At 34.9% G+C, this 13,271-nt stretch overlaps 1 protein-coding gene across 1 annotated transcript; it reads left to right on the top strand.

Moving 5' to 3' along the window:
* Nucleotides 1-8,692: 8,692 nt before the first annotated feature.
* Nucleotides 8,693-10,254, top strand: LOC148867615 (uncharacterized). Its single transcript, XM_088976495.1, has 4 exons — nucleotides 8,693-8,809; nucleotides 9,270-9,617; nucleotides 9,706-9,768; nucleotides 9,877-10,254. Exons 1-4 carry the CDS (start codon nucleotides 8,693-8,695, stop codon nucleotides 10,252-10,254), a joined length of 906 nt encoding a protein of 301 aa, XP_088832621.1.
* Nucleotides 10,255-13,271: the final 3,017 nt, after the last annotated feature.

Here is a 13,271-nt window from a genome sequence, read left to right as displayed (position 1 = left end):
TTTCTTAAACATAAGTTTGTGACTTGATGAGGATGTTCTTATTTATTATTGTGAGGGGATAGTTTGGGCATCTAGTCCTCTACATATTTATTAAAGTGAAACTAATGGTAGATTTTGTTAACTTATGGGACAATACATTGTATATTTTGAATTGGTAAATATAGGTGGGGTTTTCTAACAAGTTTCCTTATTGACATAATTAGCAAATACTTAGTCTGCATCTGGTATTCCTCATTTCAATGACTTATCTCCTTTTTGCAATTGAAGACTCATTGTTCATAGGGGCATTTTAACTACTAAAATGAGACACGTCCTTAAAATAAAGAATGCCAAATGCAACCTAAGTCTTTAACACAAACACATATACATGCACATACACGGTTTGGTGTTATAGAGATGTCCATGTTACATTTTTCTTTAGTGACTTGGTTGTGGGTGAGTATTTAATTTTATGTTTTTTAAATAAAAAAATCTAAAAGGATTGAAAAGCAATACGAGGTGCCCATTGTGGACAAATTAATTTTAAAATAAACTAAAGATTTAAGAAATTTAAGGTTCTCTAATGTGAATTGCTTTGCTTGTCACTGGTTTGAAAACAAAACCATATTGTTTTCACTTCTCAAAATAAAAAACAAGGTTAGAGAATCTATTTTTTCCTCCTTGGTGAATCGGATTTAAAAAACAAGTGAAAACAAAAACATTCACATTGTTGAACACCCCATCAAAAATCCTTCAAAAACATAATAGTCAAAATTCAAAATTTGCATATCAACAAAAATTTGCAATATCCATGATTTTTATAAAACGTTGTTCCAAAAAACATTTTAATTTTGATTTAATTCTCCTTAATTAAAACTAACTCAAAGTTTCATAGCAACAAAAATAAGGACAAAGAAAACCTCATGATTTACTTTGTATACAATGAACTGTTCTTAGCTTATAGTGAACTTAAAACATCGGTTTGCATAACCAATAATTTTTTGCATAAGTTTGACTATGTAATGGGATAAATCCAATGGAAATATTCCTTGTTCCCCAAAGTATATTCCAAGGAAGGTGGAAATAATTGTAGAGGAAATAGTGGCTCAATTTAAATGGGTTAGGAGTGCAAATGGTTTAGCTAACACCTTAGCTAAGCAAGGGGTTATGAGGCAAGAACTTATTTGGGCATCCTTGTAATTTGGAATAGCAAAGTGGGCTAAAAAGTTGTACTTATCTTTTCCAAATTTTTAATAAAATAATTTCTCTATTGATAAAAAGGATTAGACTATATGATACTAGAAAGATAGGTTTTGATGGGCAGAACTCTTCCGGTACCATGTCTTTCTCGCATCATAGATTTTCCCTTTACGTAATGCTTGATTAATTTTATTTTAGGGGAAGTTTATAATTAGTACCCTGTACTTTGGGCCTAGTGCCACTTTGGTCTCTGAATTTAAAAATGCGACAATTTAGTACCTGAACTTTCAAAATGTGACAATCCAGTACCTACCATTAACTAGTTGTTAACCAGTCGTTAAGTGGCATTTGAAAAAGACATAGATGCCCTTAAAGTGTCATTTAATTTTGTTTATCAACCATCTAAACATTGACAAAAAAATAACAATCCCAAATCTTTGCCTATTCCATTCAAGAAAGTTGAGGTCACATTTGAGTGGGCATTTTGGTGACCCCAACTTTCTTGAAGAGAAGAGGTAGATTTTGGATTGTTAATTTTTTGTCAATGTTTGGATGGTTGATAAAGAAAATTAGATGACACTCAAAGGGCATTTTTGTCTTTTTCAAATGTCGCTTAACACCTGGTTAACAGTAAGTGAATGGCAGGTACTAAATTGTCATGCTTTGAAAGTACATGTATTGAATTGTCACATTTTAAAGTTTGGGGACCAAAGTGGCACTAGGCCCAAAGTAAAGGGTACTAATAAGAAAATTTCCCTTTATTTTATCAACAAACACAAAGGTATTAGAACTGTTTTAATCAATCAGATGGAATCTATCAATTTTTTTTTGGGGGGGGGGGGAAATGGTAATATAATTTTATTCAAAACCAAAACATATACAAGTTGGATTTAGACTCAGAAAGGCAACCTAAAAACTACAACAATTACAATCTCCACCATCAGTTAGAATGAAATAAAACAAACAAATTCAGACTTCTGAACTCCTCAGTAACGACACCCAAGACATCAACTTGCCCATTGTTTTATGAATTATATCTTCAGGGCTCTTAGCTCTATTACAGAAAATCCTACTATTCCTCTAGCCCAAATGGACCACAAGACAACAACAAGAATAGTCCTCCACACCAGTTCTCTTTCTTGCTTAAGCCTTTAACGTTTCAATAGAAAGGAACTCCTTAACCGATCTAGGTGTTACGCAACTGATATTCATGTATTGGAGAAAGTGCTCCCAAACCTGAGAGGAGAACGAATAGTGAATACATCACAAAAACTACAAGATAAATCCAAAATTTGAATGCCCCGCCTCACAATATTAGATTTGGAATGACAGTTGTCAAGGGCCATCGTCCAAATCAGAAAATTGGATTCTGATGGACTTGTAGAGTTCCATATCTGTATAGCTGGAAAATCAGTGATACCCAATCTACAAAGCTTAGAGGCCAGGGATTTGATAGAAAATTCCCCATCCTAATTCCACTTCCAACACCATTTGTCTTTTAAGAACAGGTCTATCTTCTGCTTCTGAAGAAGAGTCATCATCTCCACAATCTCTTATAACTCCAAATCAAAAAGATTCCTCCTAAAGAGGGGGGGTCCAAGTAATAGAGTCTCCAGCTAAACAAAAAAACTCAGCCACATGCTTCTTGGTTAGCAACACATTGAAAAAGAAGGGGAAAAAACTCAGCTAGAGACCCCTCCGCGCACCAAGAGTCCTTCCAAAATTTAGTTCTATCCCCTTTACCAATCTTGACTAAATTCCCTTCCAAGAAAACAGATAAATTCTTCATGATACCTTTTCAAAGGGAGTTGCCCCAACTTGGAAGATGATCCTTAAATCTCTAGTTGCCCCACTCCACCCCATATTTACCAACTATGAGGAATCTCCACCAAGCATTACTCTCAGCCAAGAACATCAAAATCCACTTGCAAAGAAGAGCAGAATTAAACCTCTAATACTTCCTTATACCTAAACCAACTTCAGCCTTAGGAAGACTTCTCTGAAGCTATCAAAATTCAAGAATAGGTTTTGATTGATTAAAACTATTTTGGTACCATGTCTTTACGGCATCATAGATTTTCCCTTTATGCAATGTTTGGTTTTATTTATCAAAAAGCACAAAGGTATCCACGAAGAGATAAATCACAAGACAATTTTTTTTTGGGTGGAGGTAAAAGATCATATGATAAAGTTGGATATATCATCTCTTGGATTACATGACAAATACCATATTGCAAATGGTATCGGTTTGCCTGAATTTGAAATTGAGTGCAAAGGGTGTTGTAAAAAGAGATATCTTTACAACTGGATTAAATATGGATCATATATATGAAGTATGAACCAATTTAAATATTTGCTCATTTATATACTTAGGTTATGTTTGGTACCATTGCCATTTCTACTTGCAACGTTTTAGGTTGGTTAATACAACAATTAAAATGTTATATAAATGTTATAAGAATATATTTTTTTGACCACAAATTATTTGAATTATCAATATGGAATTGGGTATCATCGCCACTTATGTAAACACCAAAACCTACTCCAAGGCCTATATTTTTTAGTGAAGTGGTTATTTGATGTGATGTGACAAGTCAATTTCTCAAAAATTTGTAATGACCCGTACAAAACATTGCAAGTATAAATGGCAATGGTACTAAACACAACCTTAGAAGTTTATATTTATATGATCTATTAATAAAACCGGCTTGCATGCCATTCCTTTCTAATAGTTATAAGATAAAAAGTAAAAATTAAATTGTTTTGAATTAGTTTTATTCATAGGAGAAATGTATGTTGCCGACAAGAGATTTGACCACTCAAACCTCCCTAATACCAAATTACCAATATTGTTTATTTATTTATGCCTAATGATTTGCTATTGATGTAGCCCCATTGGGTCTATTTCATGAACTTCAATAGTGCAAATACTCTACTACATTAGGGGTGCAACTTGGGCCAAATTGGTTGGGAGTTTATTATTATTTTTAGTGGGCTTGAATCCTAAGTCGAATCTGATGTGATTGAAATTCTTCATATCAAGTAACCCATAGCCCTGTGCATGGTGACATCAGATTATCGTAGGTGGTAATCTACCATTGGGCCACACATCCACTATGAAGGATGTCAATCAATTCAAACAATAGACCCACAACCTGGTCTCAAATAATATAGGGCTGTTTAGTTCTGTAACTTAACCAAGCAAAATTTTAGGCTCCAATGGGGGAAATACCTATTTGGTGCTAAATTGATGCCAATTAACTATTAAACGATATTGGTACCAAATACCATCATAATGTGTGCTTGTGGGTGTTTTATCAAGGGACTCAAGAGGTTCCACGTTGTCTCTAACTCGACCATTTGCCCCACAACACTTGGTCCTGATGATTTAATGTACTCAAATGGGTGTCATATACATTTTGTACCCCTCCTCACCTTTGGACATTAGAAACTATTGTTGACAGTGGACTCTGAAAGTTTAAATACTCCATTTGACATCCCATCCAATTATACCAAAATTGGATGTTATAACTTATATTTGATTAATAATTAATTTGGATGTGGATCTAATCCTATTTGATCTGAAACCAATTAAAATTTATTATTTTATTTTATTTTATGCAATAATAGATTATATTTATATATAATTATTATACATGCATAAGTTAAAAGGAATTGATTTTTCTTTTATTTTGGATAAATTGCTGAAACCTCCCTTGATGTTTGGTATTGCAATCACCTCCCCTGAACCATATGACACAATTGAGGCACAAAAAAAATCCAAAATACCCATCTAGTTAATATTGAGGCTGGTTTCTACGGAAAAAATAATACAAATTTTATAAATAATAGAAAATAGAGAATTTAAAGTTGTAGCTTTACCTTTGAATAATTGATATGAAGGGTAACTTTAAAAAATACATCAAATCCAGAAAAATATATTGAAAGGGTTTGGGCCAGTGAATCATATGAAGAGAAAAGGTCAAAAGCAACCACATGGGTATTTTAAACATTTTCATGCCTCTTTTTATATAGGATTCTAGCAAAAAGGGTATACTGTAACAACATCAAAAAATTTAGAAGAGGTGATTGTAATTATCAAATTTCAAGGGAGGTTTCAACAATTTGCCATTTTTTTGCCATTTAAGCATGATATAAAGGCATGCATAAATTAAATAAGAAATTGTTATGAACCGGGCATCGGATCCAAATACATGTTAATCAATTTGGATGTGAATGCAATTAAGTCCAATTTGAATCCGATCTAATTACAACCTTAATTAGAAGTAGTCCATGTTTCTTGCTCACATATAGTACCTATAATAAACAACAACACACATCTCACCAATGGCCACATCAATGACAACATACAAACATGTAGTGTGCAGCTATTGTGTCTTGTGGGTAGAGACTCCTCTGCTGGAAACGATGTGTCCATTTAGTTATTTAAAAAGCAAATGCTACAAGGAAAGTTCTTGCTTTTATCATAAGAGTTAAAGCAGGAAACCAACATACCCTAATACTTCAATTAAGTTAATGAGTTAAAAAAAGGTGCAAAACATGGTTTTTTATGGTACGTTTGGTTGCTAAGAAACGCATGGGAAGGGAAGCATCTTTGAAGAATATTATCTTTTTCTTGCGTTTGTTTCAAAGGAAGAGAAAAAACTGGGTCGTGAGTTTTCAAAAATCAATAGGTGGAGTCTCACCCTATTGAGAAAGGCAAAATGCGAGAAAATATTGTCGACGGGGACCTACCAGACTTCGTCTCCTTCCTTCTTGCTGGCCAACGATAACATCTCTGACACCGTATCTAGCATTTTTGTCATAAGGACCTACCAGACTTCGTCTCCTTCCTTCCTATCTCATCACCATTTCCGTCTATACTTGGTCGTCTAGATCTGGCTTTTGGCATTTGAGTTTGCCAGTTCCTTGCTCATCGCCAGTTCATCGTTTGTTCCATATCTGCACATCAACATGAATATGAACTCAGATCTGGCATTTGTTTGTTCACCGGACATTAACACAAACCCAAATCTGATGTTGAAACCATTTTTTTGTTCTATTGATCTCAGATCTACTATTGTTTTTTGATATTTTTTATTTTTTTTTTCTTCAGGTCATTTTTTTGTTCTATTGATCTCAGATCTACTATTTTTTTTGCTTCAGGTCGTCTTATATATATTTCCTTTAGGTTATATGAAATAACAAAATATTGTATTTTGGCTTAAGATAACACATTCTCTCTTCCATTTTTCTATATATTGTTGATCGATGGATGTCTATGTATTTTGGATCTGTGAAGTCGCATGCTTTTCCATGTTTAGTGCTTCACCGCCCCTATTGAAATTTTAGACTCAATACCCTTCTTCTCCACTGCCTCATTTGAACCCTTGAATTTCAACCCTTTTTTCTTATAAACTCTTATATATTTGTTTGTTGGACCAGCTCCGATCAGGCCTTCTTTCAGTCTAAATTTACAAATTTCCTTCTCCTACCCAAGTTGCAAAGGGTTTGTTTCTATTTATTTTTTCTCTGTTCTATCTATTTTTGTAATTCTCTTTGTTTCATGCTCCGTGTTTCACATATATTCCACAAATTGTTTTCTACATTGCATGCAACAGGCAAGGTAGAAAAACGAGTCTACAAACTGTGCAAGTATGCTGAACCTGTTGAACGTGCAAGAACAAGTAAAATGAAATTTGCACTTTTTGTCTCATCTGCACACATTGATGTTGTTCTGTTTAATGTTGAAATTGGTCAACCAAAGTAGATTTATCATTCCTTTCCATAGTGTGATAATTTAAATGGAACTATTGCTTATAGAGCACATTCACTATAAAAAACAAATATACAAACAAACTAAATATAAAAGAAAGCAAGTTAATTTATAAGAAGTAAAGAATGTTTACAGAAATTGCCAACCTAGATTTATGGAAAACCAATGTAAGACCATAGGCTTTCATCCTTTCACAATAGTCAAACTAGGTTCTGGTTCAAGCCGAACCAAATCCACCCACCTGAAGCTCTGAGCGGCTTGGTCCTTGTCAATCCATGACCAGAAAAATGTTTTTCTTTTAAACCATTTCAGCCATCAAGTAGCACCTAAATATTTGAGTACCACATAAAGTGGTGTGCTAGAGAGGGAGGGGGGGGGAGAGAGAGAGAGAGAGAGAGAGAGAGAGAGAAAGAGTAGGCCAGATGGGCCATGGAACCCAGTGAATCTTCAAATTATATATTTTTACTGCTATTATCTCAAATACATTGTGTGACAGTTGATTATTGTTAATTTCCCCCGTTGTTTGATTAAACTACTCTCTCGTTTAAAACATAAATACAAAGCAAGGCTAGATAATTTATTCTATATAAACACAGATGGACAATGAGATGTTGATTGTGATTGCTGGAGCTGCAACTAGTGGAGTTGCAGTTGCATTGACCCTTGTACAAGAATGGTTGGACTATGTTGATAGGGAACCTTCTGTCAATCGAGACTTACAAAGACAAGATCTATTGGATCGGCTGTATAAGGGATGACATGTTAACCAGCTAAGAATGGGGAAGGAATCATTCTACAGGTTGTGTAAAATTCTACGGGAGATTGGACGACTCCATGATACATTGAGAACTAGTGTAGAATAACAAGTTGCTAGATTCCTACACATTTTAGCACATAATGTTAGGAATAGGACTATGGGATTTCATTTCAGTAGATCTGGAGAGACTGTTAGCCGCCACTTCAACTCCGTGTTAGATGCAGTTTTGAGTTTAGAAGATAGATACCTGATCCAACCAAGTAGTCCTGACACACCACCAGAGATTAGAAACCGACATGACTTTTGGCCATATTTTCAGGTAAGGAAAGTGTCAATATTACATATGCCAATTATCTATATTAATTTAGGTAGTGAATCACATAGTACAATCAATATGCTTTGCTTGAGAGGATTGTGTTGGGGAAATTGATGGGACACACATACCTGTGAAGGTTCCGCTAGCAAATGTAGCTAGATATCTAAGTTCTATCCAACACAAAATATCCTTTCTACATGTTATTTCAACTTGCTTTTCACTTACATATTACTTGGATGGGAAGGTGCTGCATCATACTCCTGCATGTTAAGTAGTGCAATGGCAAGGGAATGCAAACTACATGTCCCACAAGGTGCTAATACATATCCATATAGGTTTTATTAGATGTAAATGTGGAATTTGGTATCTAACCATTTTCTTGTATGTTAAAATAGGTAAATATTATTTGGTAGATGCTAGGTTTGCTCTAAAGTCTGGCTTCTTAACACCATATTAGAGCACAAGATAGAAGGAATGAGGTGCACATCAAAATGAGAACCCTAAAGAGTTATTCAACCTCCATCATGCTTCACTATGAAATGCAGTTGAACGAATTTTTTGGGTTCTCAAGAAGCGGTTTTCACTATTGGTTTCTTAGTAGCATTACCCATTCAAAACATAAGTCAAGATTGTCTCTGCATGTTGTATATTACATAATCATGTCATGGGTGTGGATTCGTATGACCGAATCATGTCTGAATACGATCATGATGTTGTTGAAGGTGCAGAGATTGATGTAGATGACGAGGAAGTGGTAGATGATGTGGTTAATGAGACTCAAGTATCTCAACCATCTCAACACATTAGTAGAAATTAATCCGTCAGAGAAGGATACCGTCTTAGAGAGGAGATAGAAAATCAAATGTGGGCAGACTATCAGTTGGCTCGGTCCAGGCATCAATGTTAAATTTCTTTGACTAATCTTCACATGTATTTCCATGTTTAACTTCACAATGTACATGTACTCCTTATTTAACTATTAGCATTTTTTATTATCTTTCTTTTGACTGGTTTATGTTAAGAACACAACTATCTTGTGTTGGACATTGTTGTTTTTAGTTGTACCATGTGTGTGTGTGTGTGTGTTTTTTTTTATTATGAATGATTGGAATGACGGAACTTGGTGTAAATTTGGTTGATACTGGTTGAAATACTGATATGAACTAGTTGGGGTGGCAGGCTAGATGTATGAATTTTATTATGCTCACTGTGTAACTTGACTTATTGTTGCTTGGTTAGAGTTAGATATGGATATTCAGTCCAATGAAACCAATAGTAAATCTAATAAGGTGAGCATGAGCTGGACAAGTGAGATGGATAACACATTGATTGAAACTCTGGTGGAGCAAGTCACCCTTGGACACAAGGTTGACATGAGCTTTAAGGCTTCGACATATACTGTAGCTGCAAAATCCATAAGTCTGAAATATGAAGTGGAGTGCACACAGAACCACATTAGGAATCGAATGAAGACAATAAAGAAGAATTTCCCCATGATAACGAACATCATCAATTCTAGTGGTTTTTCCTGGAATGACATGACTAAAACCATCGATGTAGAGCCCCGTGTGTGGAATGAATACATCCATGTAAACTTCAATATGATATTCATCCTAAATATTACAATACACAAGTAAGATATGAACTTGTAGCAATTGATCCATTACAACTAGACAGGGACACCTAGAAGCAAAGCAATTTAGGAGAAAACCCATCCACAACTATGGCCAACTGGCTATAGTATGTGGAAATGATCAAGCAACTGGCATTGGTGTATTCACTGCTAGGGAATTTAATAGGCATGAGGCAGCATCAGTGAATGAAACCACTAGCATGCCGACAATGTAGGAGCATGTATTTGACGAGGTTGAAGGAGACAATGTTGGTGACTCAACTCTTCAGCCTAGGCCACCTGAGGAGGGTAGCTCAGCTGAGTGGAGGGGTCTTGGGAGGATAAAGTCATATACAGCTACAGTTGCTGAAGAAGTACATAAGATTGCATCTAGCATTAAGTCATTGGCTTCTGCAGTTGAGAAGGGAATTGAGTTGCTGAAGAAGGAAAAGATTTATGATGATGTGTTGAGCTTAGAGGATCACAATCCCTTCTTCCTCATAAGGGCCATCGATTATCTGAATGAGTCTGAAAATCGGGCAATAGCATTTTATGCCTTGGCTCAGAAATTGAGGAAGGCATGGTTAGATTTGAAGTTGGGCCCACTTAACTGAATTTACTTTGGTAACACCCCTTTTTTGGAGACACTAATGAATATGGTTCACTAACAGCCCACTTTTTTGTTATGCTTTATGGGTTGTTTCTTGGCTACATATTTATGTTTTGGAAAACTTGAACATTACTTAGTTTGACATATGACTCAAACATGTCTTGATTGGCTTTGTCTTGACCAGTCGATAGAAACAATCCTTTTTTGTGGAAGACTTGAACATTACCCAAGTGAATGATTAAATGAAAATACTAATGGTTCATGAATGATGGTTGAATATTTAATTTGAGCATGTGTTAATCTATTTGTTAAATATAGGTCTTCACTCAATATATGGGATTCACAAGTTCCCATGGGAATGTTGATTTGGCATAATTAGGTTGATGAATTTATATAGGGTTTTCCAACTTAAGATAAATGTATATTCTAACTCTTTGATTGACAGGTTTTAACTCAATATATGGGATTCGGAGGTTCCCATGTGGATAATTGATTTCGTTGAATTGATGACATTAAACAAGTTTATTACGTGAGTTTATGAACTTAAATAGGTTGCTCCACTATTTGATTGAATGATTACTCAAATAGGTTTTCTTCATTGAAATTAGTATGGATGGATCTCTTGAAATCAATACAAATGAAACTTAAATATGTTTGATTTCATAATGGATTTGGTGGTTGATTTATTTCCAAGTTCAATTATAGGTTAATAATATAGGGCTTGATGGAATATGTGCTTACATGGTTATAGGTCTAAAATGACAAAATATTATGTTGTGTTCAAAGGGCGCCAATCAGGAATTTATTTCACATGAGTAGAATGCAATGCCCAAGTACACAAATTTAGCGGAGCAATTTTTTGTTCATATATCACATATGAAAAGGCCGTATATCAATTGCAGCGATACCAACGTAATATGCATCCACCACCCAAACAACATACAATTGGTAACACTTCTAGGACCTACGTAGAGGATACTATCATGGAGGTGGAGACGCTGAAAGAACCCCATTCACAATCAATAGTCGTTTTATTTTGATAGTTAGCTTGGTGGTTATTACTGTTTTATATTTGCTTAAATGATGCCATAGGTATTTGCTTGCTTTGAAATTATCTTGGGAGTTACTTTTGATAGTACGGGTATGATGTAGTTAAAATACACATGTTTTTAATATATCTATGTCAACTTGCCACACAAACAATATTAGGCCATGCCATCCTGTAAATAGGATAGGGCTGTGTTGTGGAATTGGATATCATTTTTTCTTAAATCAAACATCCTACAAAATTTTCACATCAACCAAACACTAGAAAGCAAATTATATGGGATAATAGGTCTCGACAAATAAACACGCACTCTAATTGAGAAAATAAAAATTTACTTTCTCATTTCATCTCTTCTCGGTAACCAAACGGGCCATTAAAATCAAATCAAACTAATACCCGAGAACTAGTCAAGCAATCAATTCCATTTCACCATAAAATTGCTTTTTGGCCGAGAAATCATTGATTTGGTCAGTGACCTGCTGGCTGCTGACCCAAGCAGTTGAACCGTTGACCCAGACATCATTTTTTAGATGTTTTTTGTTATCTTATTTTGGGAAAATTCTCGATTAGCACCCTATACTTTGGGCTTAATGCTACTTTGGTCCTTGAACTTTAAAATGCGACAACTCAATACCCAAACTTTTAAAATGTGACAATCCAATACTTGTCGTTAACTAGATGTTAACCAGCCGTTAAGTGGCACTTGAAAAAGATACAAATGCCCTTTCAATGTCATTTAATTTTCTTTATCAACTATCTAAATGTTGACAAAAATTAACAGTCCCAAATCATTGCCTTTTCCATTCAAGAAAGTTGGGGTCGTGTTTGAGTGGGCATTCTGGTAACTCCAACTTTCTTGAATAGAAGAGGCAAGGATTTGGGATTGTTAATTTTATGTCAATGCTTGGATAGTTGATATAGAAAATTAGATGACACTCGAAGGGCATTTGTGTTTTTTTCAAATGTCACTTAATTGCTGATTTGGGGTCCAAAGTGGCATTAGGCCCAAAGTACAGGGTACTAAACAAAAAAATTCCCTTTTATATTTTAAGTCAGAACGGGCCGTCCGTTCGACTCTGGAACCGATCCAAAATGGTTCCTATCCGATTCGATTTTAAAATTATTGGTGCAAAATAGGGCTATTCACCGGTCGGGTTGGGTCGGTTTATTGAGAAATTTTCAACCAACCCGACCTGGTCGGGTTACATGAAATTGAAACCGAAACCGACCTTGTGTTAAGCAAAACCAACCTGGTCGGTTTGAGTTGGGTTGGGTTGGTTTCGACTCTAAGTTGAACCATGGTAATAAATTGGTGGATTGGAAAAAGAAGACTAAAATTTGAGGTAAAAAATGACAACTAATTCTATTAGAGAAAGAAGATTGAAATTGGTAGGGGGCGGGCCAAGTTAGAATAAAAGTTATCAAGAAAATAGAAAGTCAATTTGTATTAGAGAAAGAAGATTGAAATTTGTATATTTCAAGAAACCTTATAATCTAAGTAAAAAATGACATCTAATTCTAATTGTAATTGGTTGCCTATTTGGTATAAATGACCATCAAAACTAAGATCATTTAATTATTTTCTTTAAACTTTTCCAAAAAAATTCATTATCTAATTGTCTTACAAAAATTGTCATTAATGTCATTCTTAAATAGAAGACTAGAAATTAAGTTAGGTTGTAACTAAGATAGAGACAACTTAGTTAAGTAGGAACTAGGTAGGTTGTAAATACTAAATAGGAACTAACTACTAACTATTAAGTCGGTTCGGTTCGCGTTGGTTTCGGTTTTCAATACTTACCATCGGTTTATATTTTTTACAACCTGAAACGGACCGGTGCTGAAAAAAACCCAACCGATTCGGGTTGGATCGGTCCGGATTGGTCGGATTGGGTCTTTGAATAACCCTAGTGCAAAATACATTTTCTAAGTGACGGACTGACGGACGGTACCCGTCTCCGTTAGTTCCTAAA

The sequence above is a fragment of the Nelumbo lutea genome, chromosome 3 (genome assembly GCF_056320005.1).
Source record: "Nelumbo lutea isolate HS-2025 chromosome 3, American lotus-T2T, whole genome shotgun sequence".
Lineage (NCBI taxonomy): Eukaryota > Viridiplantae > Streptophyta > Magnoliopsida > Proteales > Nelumbonaceae > Nelumbo > Nelumbo lutea.
The sequence above is the reverse complement of the archived record's forward strand: the minus strand, read 5'-3'. Positions and strand labels throughout refer to the sequence as shown.